The 18,955-nt window shown below is 32.9% G+C and overlaps 1 protein-coding gene across 1 annotated transcript in view; it reads right to left on the bottom strand.

Annotated features, from left to right (window-relative positions):
- ELP3 (elongator acetyltransferase complex subunit 3) overlaps positions 1 to 18,403 on the bottom strand; it is a 420,642-nt gene extending 402,239 nt beyond the window's left edge. The window contains exons 1-5 of the mRNA XM_063153391.1: positions 18,384 to 18,403; positions 18,156 to 18,288; positions 8,208 to 8,278; positions 5,750 to 5,813; positions 2,636 to 2,704 (exon numbers count right to left, since the gene is read on the bottom strand). Coding sequence (XP_063009461.1) covers positions 2,636 to 2,704; positions 5,750 to 5,813; positions 8,208 to 8,278; positions 18,156 to 18,288; positions 18,384 to 18,403 — 357 coding nt within the window. The remainder of the gene's footprint in view (positions 1 to 2,635; positions 2,705 to 5,749; positions 5,814 to 8,207; positions 8,279 to 18,155; positions 18,289 to 18,383) is intronic.
- Between the last annotated feature and the right edge of the window lie 552 nt (positions 18,404 to 18,955).

Genomic DNA, 18,955 nt, shown 5'->3' with positions numbered 1-18,955 from the left:
TTATTACATGAAAAATGAAAAAAATCACAAAAAAATTCAAATTCTCGCTCCCATCACGATGAATTCAACCCTGTCCACGCTGTGCCCCAGCTGCTGCAGCTGGAAATGAAAGAAAATAAATTAAAATAAAATAAAATAAAAATTATTACAAAAAAATTCAAATTATTACCAAAAAATTCAAATTATCACAAGAAAAATGGAAAAAAAAATCACAAAAAAATTCAAATTCTCGCTGCCATCACGATGAATTCAACCCTGTCCACGCTGTGCCCCAGCTGCTGCAGCTGGAAATGAAAGAAAATAAAATAAAAATAAAATAAAATAAAAATTATTACAAAGAAATTCAAATTATTACAGGAAAAATGGAAAAAAATCGCACAAAAATTCAAATTCTCGCTGCCATCACAATGAATTCCACCTTGTCCACGCTGTGCCCCAGCTGCTGCAGCTGGAAATGAAAGAAAATAAAATTAAATTTAAATTATTACAGTAAAAATTGAAAAAATCACAAAAAAATTCAAATTATTACAGGAAAACTTCAAATTCTCACTCCCATCGCAATGAGCTCCACCTTGTCCACGCTGTGCCCCAGCTGCTGCAGCGAAAAATAAAATAAAATAAAAAAATAAAATAAATAAAATAAAATAAAATAAAATAAAATAAAATAAAATAAAATAAAATAAAAAAAAATTATTACAGGAAAAATGAAAAAAATCACAAAAAAATTCAAATTATTACAAGAAAATTCAAATTCTCGCTCCCATCACGATGAATTCCACCTCGTCCACGCTGTGCCCCAGCTGCTGCAGCTGGAAATTAAAAATATAACAAAAAAATTAAAATTATTACAAAAAAAAAATTATTAGCAAAAAGTTCAAATTATCACAAGCAAAATAGAAAAAAAATCACAAAAAAATTCAAATTATTACAGGAAAATTCAAATTCTCGCTCCCATCGCAATGAGCTCCAGCTTGTCCACGCTGTGCCCCAGCTGCTGCAGCTGGAAATGAAATGAAATAAAAGAAATAAAATAAAATAAAATAAATTAAATAAATAAAATTATAAAAAAAAATTATTACAGGAAAAATTCAAATCATTAAAGAAAAAATTCAAATTATTACAGGAAAAATTCAAATTCTCGCCCCCATCACAATGAACTTCACCTTGTCCATGCTGTGCCCCAGCTGCTGCAGCTAAACATCAAAAATATTATTAAAAAAATTAAAATTATTTTAAAAAATTCAAATTATTACAAAAAAAAAATTCAAATTATTACAAAAAAAATTCAAATTATTGCAGGAAAAATGAAAAAAATCGCACAAAAATTCAAATTCTCGCTCCCATCACAATGAGCTCCACCTTGTCCACGCTGTGCCCCAGCTGCTGCAGCTGGGAATGAAAGAAAATAAATTAAAAATAAAAAATAAAATAAAATAAAATAAAATAAAATAAAATAAAATAAAATAAAATAAAATAAAATAAAATAAAATTAAATTAAATTAAATTAAATTAAATTAAATGAATTTAATTCACCTGTTGCAGCCGGTGCTGCGCCTGCAGGAAGGGGTCGCAGCTTTAATCTCAATTTGAATAAAATGGAATTAAATGGAATAAAATTTAATAAAATAAAATAAAATTAAATGAAATTAAATTTAATTGAATTAAATAAAATTAAATTTAATTAATTAATTAGATTCACCTGTTGCAGCCGGTGCCGCGCCTGCAGGAAGGGGTCGCAGCTTTAATCTCAATTTGAATAAAATGGAATTAAATGGAATAAAAAGGAATAAAATGGAATAAAATTTAATAAAATAAAATAAAATGTAACAAAATGTAATGAAATAAAATAAAATAAAATAAAATAAAATAAAATAAAATAAATTCACCTGTTGCAGCCGGTGCCGCGCCTGCCGGAAGGGGTCGTAGCTTTAATCTCAATTTGAATAAAATGGAATTAAATGGAATAAAAAGGAATAAAATTGAATTGAATTAAATTAAATTAAATTAAATTGAATAAAATAAAATAAAATAAATTAAATTAATTTACCTGCTGCAGCTGGTGCCTGGCCTGCCGGAAGGGGTCGTAGCTTTAATCTCAATTTGAATAAAATGGAATTAAATGGAATAAAAAGAAATAAAATAAAATAAAATAAAATAAAATAAAATAAAATAAAATAAAATAAAATAAAATAGAATAAAATAAAATAAAATAAAATAAAATAAAATAAAATAAAATAAAATAAAATAAAATAAAATTGAATTAAATTAAATTAATTAATTACACCCACCTGTTGCAGCCAGTGCTGCGCCTGCCGGAAGGGGTCGCAGCTTTAATCTCAATTTGAATAAAATGGAATTAAATGGAATAAAATGGAATAAAAAGGAATAAAATTGAATTAAATTAAATTAAATTAAATTAATTAATTTAATTTACCTGCTGCAGCCGGTGCCGCGCCTGCAGGAAGGGGTTGTAGCTTTAATCTCAATTTGAATAAAATGGAATTAAATGGAATAAAATGGAATAAAAAGGAATAAAAAGGAATAAAAAGGAATAAAAAGGAATAAAATAAAATGAAATAAAATAAAATAAAATAAAATAAAATAAAATAAAATAAAATAAATAAATTTAATTTACCTGCTGCAGCCGGTGCCGCGCCTGCAGGAAGGGGTCGTAGCGCGCCCGGATCGCTCTCATCGACGTCGGCTGAAAACACAAAAATTCCATTTCAAACCAAATTTTCCATAAAAAATCAAATTAAAAAAATCCCAAAATTGAAAATTTGGAATCCTGAGGGAGCCAAAGGTTCCAAACCCACAAAGAAAAACCTGGAAAATTTTCAATTTGAATTTGGCTCCTGAAATACCTGAAAAATTCAAATATTTTTAACGAAAAGCACCCAAATTCTTCCATTTTTATTGCAAAATTATTCAATATTTATTTCAAAATTATTCAATTTTTATTTTAAAATTATTTAATTTTTATTCCAAAACGACTCAATTTTTATCCCAAAATTCTTCAATTTTTATCCCAAAATTCTTCAATTTTTATTTTAAAGTTCTTCCATTTTTATTTTAAAATTATTCCATTTTTATTTTAAAAATTCTTCAATTTTTATCCCAAAATTCTTCCATTTTTATTTTAAAATTATTCAATTTTTATCCCACAATTTTGTGTTTATCAAAGTTTGTTTGGATTTTTTAATTGATTTTTTATGTTGATTTTTGTGTTTATTTTTATTTTGATTTTTGTGTTTATCAAAATTTATTTGGATTTTTAAATTTATTTTTAATTTTGATTTTTGTGCTTATCAAAGTTTATTTTTATTTTTAATTTATTTTTATTTTGATTTCTGTGTTTATTTTTATTTTTATTTTGTGTTTATGTTTTATTTTGATTTTTGTGTTAATCAAAGTTTATTTGGATTTTTTAATTTATTTTTTATTTGGATTTTTGTGTCTATTTTTTGTTTTGATTTCTGTGTTCATCAAAGTTTATTTGGATTTTTCATTTATTTTGTATTTTGAGTTTTGTGTTTATTTTTATTTTGATTTTGTGATTATTTTTATTTTGTATTTTGTGTTTCTCAAAGTTTATTTGGATTTTTAATTAATTTTTATTTTGATTTTTGTGTTTATTTTTTGCTTTGATTTTTGCATTTATCAAAGTTTATTTGGATTTTTGTGTTTACCAAAGTTTATTTGGATTTTTTAATTTATTTTTTATTCTGATTTTTGTGTTTGGCAAAGTTTATTTTGATTATTGTGTTTATTTTGATTTTTGTGTTTATTTTTTATGTTGATTTTTGTTTTTATCAAAGTTTATTTGGAATGTTTAAATTTATTTTTATTTTGATTTTTTGTTTATTTTTATTTTCATTTTTGTGTTTATCAAAGTTTATTTTGCTTTTTTAATTTATTTTTTATTCGGATATTTGTGTTTATCAAACTTTATTTGGATTTTTGTGTTTATTTTTTGCTTGGATTTTTATGTTTATTTTGATTTTGATTTGGTGTTTATTTTTTATTTTGATTTTTGTGTTTATCAAAATTTATTTGGATTTTTAAATTTATTTTTTTATGTTGATTTTTGTGTTTACCAAGTTTATTTTGATTATTGTGTTTATTTTGATTTTTGTGTTTATCAAAGTTTATTTGGATTTTTAATTAATTTTTATTTTGATTTTTGTGTTTATTTTTTGCTTTGATTTTTGCATTTATAAAAGTTTATTTGGATTTTTGTGTTTACCAAAGTTTATTTGGATTTTTTAATTTATTTTTCGTGTTGATTTGTGTGTTTATCAAAGTTTATTTTTTAATTTATTTTTTATTCTGATTTTTGTGTTTGACAAAGTTTATTTTGATTATTGTGTTTATTTTGATTTTTGTGTTTATTTTTTATTTTGATTTTTGTTTTTATCAAAGTTTATTTGGAATGTTTAAATTTATTTTTATTTTGATTTTTCTGTTTATTTTTTATTTTCACTTTTGTGTTTATCAAAATTTATTTTGCTCTTTTAATTTATTTTTTATTTTGATTTTTGTGTTTATCAAAGTTTATTTGGATTTTTTATTTATTTTTATTTTGATTTTTGTGTTTATTTTTTGCTGTGATTTTTGCATTTATAAAAGTTTATTTTGATTTTTGTGTTTATTTTTATTTTGATTTTTGTGTTTCCCAAAGTTTATTTGGATTTTTGTGTTTCCCCAAGTTTATTTCGATTTTTTAAATTTTATTTTGATTTCAGTGTTTATTTTTATTTTATGTGTTTACTTTTATTTTGATTTTTGTGTTTATTTTTGCTTGGATTTTTGTGTTTACTTTTATTTTTATTTTGTGTTTATTTTTTATTTTGATTTTTTTGTTTATCAAAATTTATTTGGATTTTTAAATTTATTTTTTATGTTGATTTTTGCGTTTATTTTTTTGCTTGGATTTTTGTGTTTATTTTTTGTTTTGATCAAAGTTTATTTTGATTTTTGTGTTTATTTTTTGTTTTGATTTTTGTGTTTATCAAAGTTTATTTGGATTTTTCATTTATTTTGTATTTTGATTTTTGTGTTTATTTTTATTTTGATTTTTGTGTTCATCAAAGTTTATTTGGATTTTTTTAGCAAAGTTTATTTGGATTTTTGTGTTTAATTTTTATTTTGATTTCTGTGTTTATCAAAGTTTATTTGGATTTTTTAAAATTTATTTTTATTTTGATTTTTGTGTTTATTTTGATTTTTATTTTTGTGTTTAGTTTTTTGCTTTGATTTTTGCATTTATAAAAGTTTATTTGGATTTTTGCGCTTCCCAAAATTTATTTGAATTTTTTAAAATTTATTTTGATTTTGATTTTGTGTTTATTTTGATTTTGATTTTTGTGTTTATTTTTTGATTTTTGCATTTATCAAAGTTTATTTTTATTTTTGTGTTTATTTTTGTGTTTATTTTTATTTTGATTTCTGTTTTTATCAAAATTCATTTGGATTTTTACTTTTATGTTTATTTTTGTGTTTATTTTTCTTTGGATTTTTGTGTTTCCCAAAGTTCAATTGGATTTTTTCATTTCTTTTCTGCTCCATTCCTGCAGAAATAAATCCCACCCTAAGCCAAAGCCTGGCTCAACAATGTCGGAATAATTAAGAAATCATTGAAAAATAAAAATTAAAGAATTATTGAATTAAGAATTTAAAAAGAATTGAATGAAAAATTAAAAACTAATTGAATTAAAAATAAAAAGTGAATAAAATGAGGGATCAGGACCTCGTAGCCGGTGTAGGACTGGCTGGAATATTCAAAATCCGAGTCGGGGCCCCCCGGGCAGTACCTGGAAAACAAAACCACAAAAAATTCAACTCCAAACTCTGATAATTGCTGGGATATTGATTGGAATTTAATTAATTGGAATTCATTGGAATGGGAATGAGACCTGGGATTTTCATTAATTAATTAATTTAATTAATTTGAATTCATTTTAATGGGACCGGAAACAACCCAGGGAGAGATTCTGTGGAAGTAAAATCCATAATTAAAATTTAAATTTTAAAATTACTATTAGTATTACTATTATTATTGTAATAATAATAATAATAATAATAATAATAATAATAATAATAATAATAATAATAATAATAATAATAATAATAATAATAATTATTATTATTATTATTATTATTATTATTATTACCACCAAATATTGAAACTTAATAATAAATCATATAAATCAATATAAATAAACATAAATTAATAAAGAAAATAATAATAAATTAATAATCACAAGGGTGGGAACCTAATATTAAAAATTTAAAATAAATCAATATAAATTAGTATAAATCAATATAAATTAGTAAAGACAATAAAAATAAATTAATGATCACAAGGGTGGGAACCTACTATTAAAAATTAATAATAAATCAATATAAATGAATATAAAATAAACAAGAAAATAATAATAACTTAATGATCACAAGGGTGGAAACTTAATATTAAAAATTAATAATAATTCAATATAAATTAATATAAATTAATAAGGAAAATAACAATAAATTAATAATAACACGGATGGGAACAGAATATTAAAACTTAATAATAAATCAATACAAATGAATATAAATTAATAAAGAAAATTCCAGATCCGTGTCCCGAAGTGCCACTGTCACTGGACAGAACTGCTGTCAATGTGCTTCTGCTTTGTGTGATTGTAAAAAAACTTTTAAAATAAGTTGTAATAAAACATGAAATTGAAATTAGGTTGTAAAAAACCATGAAATTGAAATTAAGTTGTAATAAAATATTAAATTTAAATTAAATTGTAATAAAACATGAAATACTCTGTGTGTTCCCTGGGACGAGCTGAGGGCACCTTCCCACTGTCACTGGACAGAACTGCTGCCAATGTGCTTTGGCTTTGTATAATTATAAAAAAAAATTAAAATAAGTTGTATTAAAACATGAAATTTAAATTAAATTTGGAATAAAACACTGAATTTAAATTAAATTGTAATAAAACATGAAATTTAAATTAAATTGTAATAAAACATGAAATTCTCTGTGTGTTCCCTGGGATGAGCTGAGGGCACCTTCCCACTGTCACTGGACAGAACTGCTGCCAATGTGCTTTGACTTTGTACAATTATTAAAAAACTTTTAAATTAAGTTGTATTAAAACATGAAATTTAAATCAAATTGTAATAAAACATGAAATTTAAATTAAATTGCAATAAAACATGGAATTCTCTGTGTTCTGCCTGTGGTGAGAGCTGAGGGCACCTTCCCACTGGCACTGGACAGAACTGCTGTCAATGTGCTTTGACTTTGTACAATTATTAAAAACCTTTTAAATTAAGTTGTAATAAAACATGAAATTGAAATTAGGTTATGAAAAAACATTAAATTAAAATTAAATTGTTATAAAACATGAAATTTAAATCAAATTGTTATAAAACATGGAATTCTCTGTGTGCTGTCTGGGATGAGCTGAGGGCACCTTCCCACTGTCACTGGACAGAACTGCTGTCAATGTGATTTTGCTTTGTATAATTATTAAAAAACTTTTAAATTAAGTTGTAATAAAAATAAAATTTAGATTAAATTGTATTAAAACATGAAATTTAAATTAAATTGTAATAAAACATGGAATTCTCTGTGTGTTCCCTGGGATGAGCTGAGGGCACCTTCCCATTGTCACTGGACAGAACTGCTGTCAATGTGCTTTGGCTTTGTACAATTATTAAAAAACTTTTAAATTAAGTTGTATTAAAACATGAAATTTAAATCAAATTGCAATAAAACATGAAATTTAAATTAAATTGCAATAAAACATGGAATTCTCTGTGTGTTCCCTGGGATGAGCTGAGGGCACCTTCCCACTGTCACTGGACAGAACTGCTGCCAATGTGCTTTGGCTTTGTATAATTGTAAAAAAACTTTTAAATTAAGTTGTAATAAAAATAAAATTTAGATTAAATTGTATTAAAACATGAAATTTAAATTAAATTGTAATAAAACATGGAATTCTCTGTGTGTTCCCTGGGACGAGCTGAGGGCACCTTCCCATTGCCCCAACCACGGAATGAGGCTGAAGCTGGAAAATCAAACAGCTCAGAAAATACAAAAATCCCATTCCTTGCAGTCCTCTCGTTCCATTTGCAATTTTCAGAAATCAAATTTGGTTTTTACAGCCACTGATATCTGAGAAATCTGATTTTTCCCCAATACTCACACACAGATGTTCCCTGTGAAGTTGATGTGGGGGCACCGGTGGGGTTTGCACATCACGGCCACCACTGCAATCTGAAAGGGAAATTGCAGAATTTACACCAAAATTCACAAAATTTCACAAAATTTCACAAAATTCCTGCAAGTTTGGGGGTGCTGGGGGTTTCTGGGGGGTCATTTTGGGGTTGTTTTGGGGTAAAATTGATGGGGGTTAATTTAAGGTGAGACACCCGGTGGGGTTTGCACATCACGGCCACCGCTGCAATCTGAAAGGGAAATTGCAGAATTTACCCCAAAATTCACCAAATTTCACCAAATTTCAAAAAATTTCACAAAATTCCTGCAAGTTTGGGGGTGCTGGGGGTTTCTGGAGATGTTTTTGGGGTTGTTTTGTGGTAAAATTGATGGGGGTTAATTTAAGGTGGGGGCACCGGTGGGGTTTGCACATTATGGCCACCACTGCAATCTGAAAGGGAAATTGCAGAATTTACCCCAAAATTCACCAAATTTCACCAAATTTCACCAAATTTCACAAAATTCCTCCAAGTTTGGGGGTGCTGGGGGTTTCTGGGGTTTTTTTTGGGGTTGTTTTGGGGTAAAATTGATGGGGGTTAATTTAAGGTGGGGCACCCAGTGGGGTTTGCACATCACGGCCACCACTGCAATCTGAAAGGGAAATTGCAGAATTTACCCCAAAATTCACCAAATTTCACAAAATTTCACAAAATTCCTGCATGTTTAGGGGTGCTGGGGGTTTCTGGGGGTCATTTTGGGGTTGTTTTGGGGTAAAATTGATGGGGGTTAATTTAAGGTGGGACACCCGGTGGGGTTTGCACATCACGGCCACCACTGCAATCTGAAAGGGAAATTGCAGAATTTACTCCAAAATTCACAAAATTTCACAAAATTTCACAAAATTCGTGCAAGTTTGGGGGTGCTGGGGGTTTCTGGGGGGTCATTTTGGGGTTGTTTTGTGGTAAAATTGATGGGGGTTAATTTAAGGTGGGGCACCGGTGGGGTTTGCACATCACGGCCACCACTGCAATCTGAAAGGGAAATTGCAGAATTTACTCCAAAATTCACAAAAAATCACCAAATTTCACAAAATTTCACAAAATTTCACAAAATTCCTGCATGTTTAGGGGTGCTGGGGGTTTCTGGGGGTCGTTTTGGGGTTGTTTTGTGGTAAAATTGATGGGGGTTAATTTAAGGTGGGGACACAGGTGGGGTTTGCACATCACGGCCACCACTGCAATCTGAAAGGGAAATTGCAGCAGAATTTACCCCAAAATTCACAAAATTTCACAAAATTTCACAAAATTCCTGCAAGTTTGGGGCTGCTGGGGGTTTCTGGGGGGTCATTTTGGGGTTGTTTTGTGGTAAAATTGATGGGGGTTAATTTAAGGTGGGGGCACCGGTGGGGTTTGCACATCACGGCCACCACTGCAATCTGAAAGGGAAATTGCAGAATTTACTCCAAAATCCACAAAATTTCACAAAATTCGTGCAAGTTTCGGGGTGCTGGAGGTTTCTGGGGGTTGTTTTGGGGTTGTTTTGTGGTAAAATTGATGGGGGTTAATTTAAGGTTGGGGCACCCAGTGGGGTTTGCACATCACGGCCACCACTGCAATCTGAAAGGGAAATTGCAGAATTTACCCCAAAATTCACCAAATTTCACCAAATTTCACAAAATTCCTCCAAGTTTGGGGGTGCTGGGGGTTTCTGGGGTTTTTTTTGGGGTTGTTTTGTGGTAAAATTGATGGGGGTTAATTTAAGGTGGGGCACCCAGTGGGGTTTGCACATCACGGCCACCACTGCAATCTGAAAGGGAAATTGCACAATTTACCCCAAAATTCACAGAATTTCACAAAATTTCACAAAATTTCACAAAATTCCTGCAAGTTTGGGGGTGCTGGGGGTTTCTGGGGGTTTTTTTGGGGCTGTTTTATGGTAAAATTGATGGGGGTTAATTTAAGGTGGGGGCACCGGTGGGGTTTGCACATCACGGCCACCACTGCAATCTGAAAGGGAAATTGCAGAATTTACCCCAAAATTCACAAAATTTCACAAAATTTCACAAAATTCCTGCAAGTTTGGGGGTGCTGGGGGTTTCTGGGGTTTTTTTGGGGTTGTTTTGGGGTAAAATTGATGGGGGTTAATTTAAGGTGGGGGCACCGGTGGGGTTTGCACATCACGGCCACCACTGCAATCTGAAAGGGAAATTGCAGAATTTACCCCAAAATTCACAAAATTTCACAAAATTTCACAAAATTCCTGCAAGTTTGGGGGTGCTGGGGGTTTCTGGGGGTTTTTTTGGGGTTGTTTTGTGGTAAAATGGATGGGGGTTAAGCCTTGAAGGGGAAAATGAAGACAGAAAGAAACAGGGATGCTTAATGAATCCTGTTAAATATTCTTTAATGTTCTCAGGTTTTGTAATGTGGATAAATAATAAATTAATGAATTAATTATTTGGGGTCTGATATGGAGAATTGAGTGGTTTGAGCATAAATTGGGGTCTGATGTGGAGATTGAGGTGGTTTGAGTTCAATTTGGGGTCTGATATCAAGAATTGAGTGGTTTCAGTGTCAGTTTGGGTCTGATAAAGAGAATTATGTCTGATATAAAAAATCAGGTGGTTTCAGAGTAAATTGGGGTCTGATATCAAGATTTAGGCCTGATATAAAAAATTAGGTGGTTTCAGGATAAATTGGGGTCTGATATTAAAAAATTGGTGGTTTCAGTATAAATTGGGGTCTGATAGGAAGATTTAGGGTGGTTTCAGGATAAATTGGGGTCTGATATAAAGAATTGAGTGGTTTCAGTGTAAGTTTGGGTCTGATAAAAAGAATTAGGTCTGATATAAAATAAATCAGGTGCTTCCAGAATAAATTGGGGTTTGACACACAGAACTGAGTGGCTTCAGTGTAAATTTGGGTCTGATAAGGAAAATCAGGTGGTTCCAGAATAAATTGGGGTCTGATATCAAGAATTTGGTGGTTGCAGTATAAATCTGGCCCGATAAAAAGAATCAGATCTGATATAAAAATGAGGTGGTTTCAGTAGAAATTAGGGTTTGATATGAAGATTTACATGGTTTAAATAAGAATAAATAATAAATAATAAACTGGGGGCTGCTAGAAAGAATTGAGTGGTTTCAGTGTAAACTGGGGTCTGATATAAAAAATTAGGGGGTTTTAGAATAAAGTGGGGTCTGATATAAAGAATTGAGTGGTTTCAGTATAAATTTGGGTCTGATATAAAAACTTAGGTGGTTTCAGTGTAAATTGGGGTCTGATATAAAAAATGGAGTGGTTTCAGTATAAATTGGGGTCTGATATAAAGAATTGAGTGGTTTCAGTATAAATTGGGGTCTGATATAAAAAATTAGGTGGTTTCAGTAAAAAGTGGGGTCTGACATGAAGAACTGACTGGTTCCAGTGTAAATCTGGGTCTGACATGGAGATTTAGGTGGTTTCAGTCTAAACTGGGTCTGATAAAAATAATTAGGTCTGATATAAAAAATTACATGGCTTCAGTATAAATTGGGGTCTGATATAAAAATCGGGTGGTTTCAGAATAAACTGGGGTCTGACATCAAGAATTGTGTGGTTTCAGTGTCAATTTGAGGTCTGATATAAAGAATGAGGTCTGATCTAAAAATCAGGTGGTTTCAGAATAAATTGCGGTTTGATATGGAGAATTGAGTGGTTTCAGTGTCAATTTGGGTCTGATATCAAGATTTGAGTGGTTTCAGTATAAACTGGGGTCTGATATCAAGAATTAGGTGGTTTCAGTGTAAATTGGGGTCTGTCTGATATCAAAAATTAGGTGTGATATAAAACTTTAGGTGGTTTCAGTATGGATTGGGGTCTGATATAAAAATTTAGGTGGTTTCAGTAAAAGTTGGGGTCTGAAATGGAGATTTAGGTGGTTTCAGTGTAAGTTTGGGTCTGATAAAAATAATAAGGTCTGATATAAAAAATCAGGTGGTTTCAGTATAAATTGGGGTCTCATATAAAGAATTGAGTGGTTTCAGTGTCAATTTGGGTCTGATATAAAAAATTGGTGGTTTCAGTATAAATTGGGGTCCGATATCAAGATTTAGGTGGCTTCAGTGTAAATTGTGGGTCTGATATAAAGAACTGAGTGGTTTCAGCAGAAATTTGGGTCTGATATACAAGATCAGGTGGTTTCAGTGTAAATTTGGATCTGATATGGAGAATTGAGGGGTTTCAGTGTAAATTGGGGTCTGATATCAAAAATTAGGTCTGATATAAAACTTTAGGTGGTTTCAGTATAAATTGGGGTCTGATATAAAAATTTAGGTGGTTTCAGTAAAAGTTGGGGTCTGAAATGGAGATTTAGGGTGGTTTCAGTGTAAATTGGGGTCTGATATCAAAAATTTGGTCTGATATAAAAATTTAGGTGGTTTCAGTAAAAGTTGGGGTCTGATATCAAGAATTGAGTGGTTTCAGTGTCAGTTTGGGTCTGATAAAGAGAATTATGTCTGATATAAAAAATCAGGTGGTTTCAGGATAAATTGGGGTCTGATATTAAAAAATTGGTGGTTTCAGTATAAATTGGGGTCTGATAGGAAGATTTAGGGTGGTTTCAGGATAAATTGGGGTCTGATATAAAGAACTGAGTGGTTTCAGTGTAAATTGGGGTCTGATATAAAAAAATTGGTAGTTACAGTATAAATTGGGGTCTGATATCAAAAATTAGGTCTGATATAAAACTTTAGGTGGTTTCAGTATGGATTGGGGTCTGATATGAAAATTTAGGTGGTTTCAGTAAAAGTTGGGGTCTGATATGGAGATTTAGGGTGGCTTCAGTGAAAGTTTGGGTCTGATATAAGAAATTAGGTCTGATATAAAAAATCAGGTAGTTTCAGTATACATTGGGGTTTGATATAAAGAATTGAGTGGTTTCAGTGTAAATTGGGGTCTGATATGAAGACTTAGGGTGGTTTCAGTATAAATTGGGGTCTGATATCAAAAATCAGGTGGTTTCAGTGTAAGTTTGGGTCTGATATGAAGATTTAGGGTGGTTTCAGTATAAATCAGAGTCTGATATCAAGAATTGAGTGGTTTCAGTGTAAGTTTGGGTCTGATAAAAAGAATTAGGTCTGATATAAAATAAATCAGGTGCTTCCAGAATAAATTGGGGTTTGACACACAGAACTGAGTGGCTTCAGTGTAAATTTGGGTCTGATAAGGAAAATCAGGTGGTTCCAGAATAAACTGGGGTCTGATATCAAGAATTTGGTGGTTGCAGTATAAATCTGGCCCGATAAAAAGAATCAGATCTGATGTAAAAATGAGGTGGTTTCAGTAGAAATTAGGGTTTGATATGAAGATTTACATGGTTTAAATAAGAATAAATAATAAATAATAAACTGGGGTCTGCTAGAAAGAATTGAGTGGTTTCAGTGTAAACTGGGGTCTGATATAAAAAATGGAGTGGTTTCAGTATAAATTTGGGTCTGATATAAAGAATTGAGTGGTTTCAGTATAAACTGGGGTCTGATATAAAAAATTAGGTGGTTTCAGTAAAAAGTGGGGTCTGACATGAAGAACTGACTGGTTCCAGTGTAAATCTGGGTCTGACATGGAGATTTAGGTGGTTTCAGTCTAAACTGGGTCTGATAAAAATAATTAGGTCTGAAATAAAAAATTACATGGCTTCAGTATAAATTGGGGTCTGATATAAAAATCGGGTGGTTTCAGAATAAACTGGGGTCTGACATCAAGAATTGAGTGGTTTCAGTGTCAATTTGAGGTCTGATATAAAGAATGAGGTCTGATCTAAAAATCAGGTGGTTTCAGAATAAATTGTGGTTTGATATGGAGAATTGAGTGGTTTCAGTGTAAATTGGGGTCTGATATCAAGAATCAGGTGGTTTCAGTGTCAATTTGGGTCTGACATAAAGAATTGAGTGGTTTCAGTATAATTTGGGTCTGATATCAAGATTTAGGTGGTTTCAGTGTAAATTGGGGTCTGATATCAAAAATTAGGTCTGATATAAAACTTTAGGTGGTTTCAGTATGGATTGGGGTCTGATATGGAGATTTAGGCTTCAGTGAAAGTTTGGGTCTGATATAAGAAATTAGGTCTGATATAAAAAATTAGGTGGATTCAGGATAAATTGGGGTCTGATAAAAAGAATTGAGTGCTTTCAGTATAAATTGGGGTCTGATATGCAGATTTAGGGTGGTTTCAGTGTAAATTGGGGTCTGATATCAAGAATTAGGTGGCTTCAGTGTAAATTGGGGTCTGATATAAAGAACTGAGGGGTTTCAGTGTAAATTGGGGTCTGATATGCAGATTTAGGTGGTTTCAGTATAAATTTGGGTCTGATCTAAAGAACTGAGTGGTTTCAGTATAAATTGGGGTCTGATATCAAGAACTGGATGTGTTCAGTGTAAATTGGGCTCTGATATGCAGATTTAGGTGGTTTCAGTAAAAGTTGGGCTCTGATATGCAGATTTAGGTGGTTTCACTGTCAATTTGGGCTCTGATATGACAATGAGGTGGTTTTTGAAAAAATTGCGATCTGATATCAAGAATTAGGGTCTGATACAAAAATCAGGTGGTTTGAGTATAAATTGGGGTCTGACATAAAGAATTGAGTGGTTTCAGTATAATTTGGGTCTGATATCAAGATTTAGGTGGTTTCAGTGTAAATTGGGGTCTGATATCAAGAACTGGATGATTTCAGTGTAAATTGGGGTCTGATATCAAGAACTGGATGATTTCAGTGTAAATTGGGGTCTGATATAAAAAAATTGGTAGTTTCAGTATAAATTGGGGTTTGATGTGGAAATTGAAGTGATTTCAGTGTAAATTGGGGCTGATATCAAGAACTGGATGATTTCAGTGTAAATTGGGGCTGATATCAAGAACTGGATGATTTCAGTGTAAATTGGGGCTGATATCAAGAACTGGATGATTTCAGTGTAAATTGGGGGCTGATGTGGAAATTGAAGTGATTTCAGTGTAAATTGGGGCTGATATCAAGAACTGGATGATTTCAGTGTAAATTGGGGTCTGATATCAAGAACTGGATGATTTCAGTGTAAATTGGGGGCTGATATCAAGAACTGGATGATTTCAGTGTAAATTGGGGCTGATATGAAGAACTGGATGATTTCAGTGTAAATTTGGGTCTGATATCAAGAACTGGATGATTTCAGTGCAAATTGGGGGCTGATGTGGAAATTGAAGTGGTTTCAGTGTAAATTGGGGCTGATATCAAGAACTGGATGATTTCAGTGCAAATTGGGGCTGATATGGAGAGGCTGAGGCGCTTTGAGTATGACTTTGGGTCTGATATAAAGAATTTGGGTGGGATTTAACACAAACTCTGGGTGGGATTTAACTGAAATTTTGGGGAGGATTAAACCCAAATTCTGGCTGGGACTTAATCCAAATTTTGGGTGAGATTAAACCCCATTTTTGGGTGGGATTTAACCCAGATTTTGGGTGGGATTAAACCCCAATTTTGGGTGGGATTAAACCCAGATTTTGGGTGGAATTTGACCCAGATTTTGGGTGGGATTTACCCAAAATTTTGGGTGGGATTTAACCCAAATTTTGGGTGGGATTTAACCCAAATTTTGGGAGGGATTTAACCCAAATTGTGGGTGGGATTTAACACGAATTTTGGGTGGGATTAAAGCCAAATATTGGGTGGGATTTAACCCAAATTTTGGGTGGGATTTACCCAAAATTTTGGGTGGGATTTAACACGAATTTTGGGTGGGATTTAACACGAATTTTGGGTGGGATTAAACCCAAATTTTGGTGGGATTTAACCCAGATTTTGGGTGGGATTTAACCCAAATTTTGGGTGGGATTTAATCCAAATTTTGGGAGGGATTTAACCCAAATTGTGGGTGGGATTTAACACGAATTTTGGGTGGGATTAAAGCCAAATATTGGGTGGGATTTAACCCAAATTTTGGGTGGGATTTAACACGAATTTTGGGTGGGATTTAACACGAATTTTGGGTGGGATTTAACACGAATTTTGGGTGGGATTTAACCCAATATTTGGTTGGGATTTAAGCCAGATTTTCGGTGGGATTAAACCCAAATTTTGGTGGGATTTAACCCAGATTTTGGGTGGGATTAAACCCAAATATTGGGTGGGATTAAACCCAAATATTGGGAGAGTTTAAACCCCAATTTTGGGTGAGATTAAACCCCTATTTTGGGTGGGATTGAACCCAAACTCTGGGTGGGATTTAGCCCAAACTTTGGGTGGGATTAACCCAAATTCTGGGTGGGATTAAACCCAAATTTTGGGTGGAATTAAACCCCAATTTTGGGTGGGATTTAATCCAGATTTTGGGAGAGTTTAAACCCAAATTTTGGGTGGGATTTAACCCAATATTTGGGTGGGATTAAACCCAAATTTTGGTGGGATTTAAGCCAAATTTTAGTGGGTTTTAACCTCAATTTTGTTTGCGATTAAACCCAAGTTTTAGTGGGATTTAACCCAAATTTTGGTGGGATTTAACCCAAATTTTGGTGGGATTGAACCCAAATTTGGGTGGGATTAAACACAAATTTTGTTTGGGATTTAACCCAGATTTTGGGAGAGTTTAAACCCAGATTTTGGGAGAGTTTAAACCCCAATTTTGGGTGAGATTAAACCCCAATTTTGGGTGAGATTTACCCCAAATTTTGGGTGGGATTAACCCGAATTTTGGGTGGGGATTTAACCCAAATTTTAGTTGGATTTAACCCAAATTTGGGTGGGATTAAACACAAATTTTGGGGGATTTAACCCAAATTTTGAGTGAGATTTACCCCAAACTTTGGGTGGGATTTAACCCAAATTTTGGTGGGATTTAACCCAAATTTTGGGTGGGATTTAACCCAAATTTTGGTGGGATGAAACCCAGATTTTGGGAGAGTTTAAACCCCAATTTTGGGTGAGATTAAACCCAAATATTGGGTGGGATTGAACCCAAATTTTGGGTGGGATTAAACCCGAATTTTGGGTGGGATTTATTCCAAATTTTGGGTGGAATTAAACCTCAATTTTGGGTAGGATTTGACCCAGATTTTGGGTGGGATTTAAGCCAAATTTTGGGTGGGATTGAACCCAAATTCTGGGTGGGATTGAACACGAATTTTGGGTGGGATGAAACCCAAATTTTGGGTGGGATTAAACTCAAATATTGGGTGGGATTTAACACAAATTTTGGGTGGGATTAAACCCAAATATTAAACCCAAACTTTGTTTGGGATTAAACCCAAATTTTAGTGGGATTTAACCCAGATTTGGGTGGGATTAAACCCCAATTTTGGGTGGGATTTAACCCAAATTTTGGGTGGGATTTAACCCAAACTTTGGGTGGGATTTAACCCGAATTTTGGTGGGATTTAACCCAGATTTTGGGACAGTTAAAAGCCCAATTTTGGGTGAGATTAAACCCCAATTTTGGGTGGGATTGAACCCAAATTCTGGGTGGGATTTACCCCAAACTTTGGGTGGGATTAACCCGAATTTTGGTGGGATTGAAGCCAAATTTTGAGGGATTAGACCCAAATTCTGGGTGAGATTAAACCCCAATTTTGGGTGGGATTTAACCCAAATATTGGGGGGATTTGACCCAAATTCTGGGTGAGATTAAACCCAAATTCTGGGTGGGATTTAACCCAAATTCTGGGTGGGATTTACCCCAAACTTTGGCTGGGATTAACCCGAATTTTGGTGGGATTTCACCCAAATTTTGGTGGGATTTGACCCAGATTTTGGGTGGGATTAACCCAAATTTTGGTGGGATTGAACCCAAATTTTGGTGGGATTTACCCCAAATTTTAGGTGGGATTAACCCGAATTTTGGTGGGATTTCACCCAAATTTTGGGGATTTGCCCCAGATTTTGTGTGGGATCAGGGAGGGTGAGGGGGAAGGAGGGAGCTGCCTGCAGCCTCACCCCGCTGGCCGTCCTGACGGGCTTGGCCTTGAGCTTGGGCAGCAGAACCTTCCGGAAGGGCGGCGGCACCGCCGCGATCACGTCCACCAGGCGCGGCTGCGACGCCAGCCCGTACCAGCGCCGAGGTGCTGGTCTTTAATCTGCAAATGGAACACACAAAATGGTCAAAAATCAGCAAAAACCAGCAAAAACCAGCAAAATGGGAGCTCCTTTCCATCTGTGCCACACAGAGATCCTGGCAGGTTCATCCTGGTCTGTTTGTGAAAACACCAAAAATCAACTCACAGCTGTGCCTGGCTGAGGGATTGGTCTTCAATCTGTAAATAAAAACAGCCAAAATGGTCAAAAACCAGCAAAATCAGAAAAATGTGAGCTCCTTTCCATCTGTGCCACACAGAGATCCTGGCAGGTTCATCCTGCTCTGTCTGTGAAAACACCAAAAATCAACTCACAGCTGTGCCTGGCTGAGGGATTGGTCTTCAATCTGTAAATAAAAACAGCCAAAATGGTCAAAAATCAGCAAAATCAGCAAAATCAGCAAAATGTGAGCTCTGTGCCCCACAGAGATCCTGGCAGGTTCCTCCTGTTCTGTCTGTGAAAACACCAAAAATCAACTCAGAGCTGTGCCTGGATGAGGTTTTGGTCTTCAATCTGCAAATAAAAACATCCAAAATGGTCAAAAATCAGCAAAATCAGCAAAATGTGAGCTCCTTTCCATCCGTGCCACACAGAGATCCCGGCAGGTTCCTCCTGTTCTGCCACACAAACAGTCTGGGAAAACACCAAAAATCAACTCACAA

The sequence above is a fragment of the Melospiza melodia genome, chromosome 3 (genome assembly GCF_035770615.1).
Source record: "Melospiza melodia melodia isolate bMelMel2 chromosome 3, bMelMel2.pri, whole genome shotgun sequence".
In the NCBI taxonomy this organism is placed as follows: domain Eukaryota; kingdom Metazoa; phylum Chordata; class Aves; order Passeriformes; family Passerellidae; genus Melospiza; species Melospiza melodia.
The sequence above is the reverse complement of the archived record's forward strand: the minus strand, read 5'-3'. Positions and strand labels throughout refer to the sequence as shown.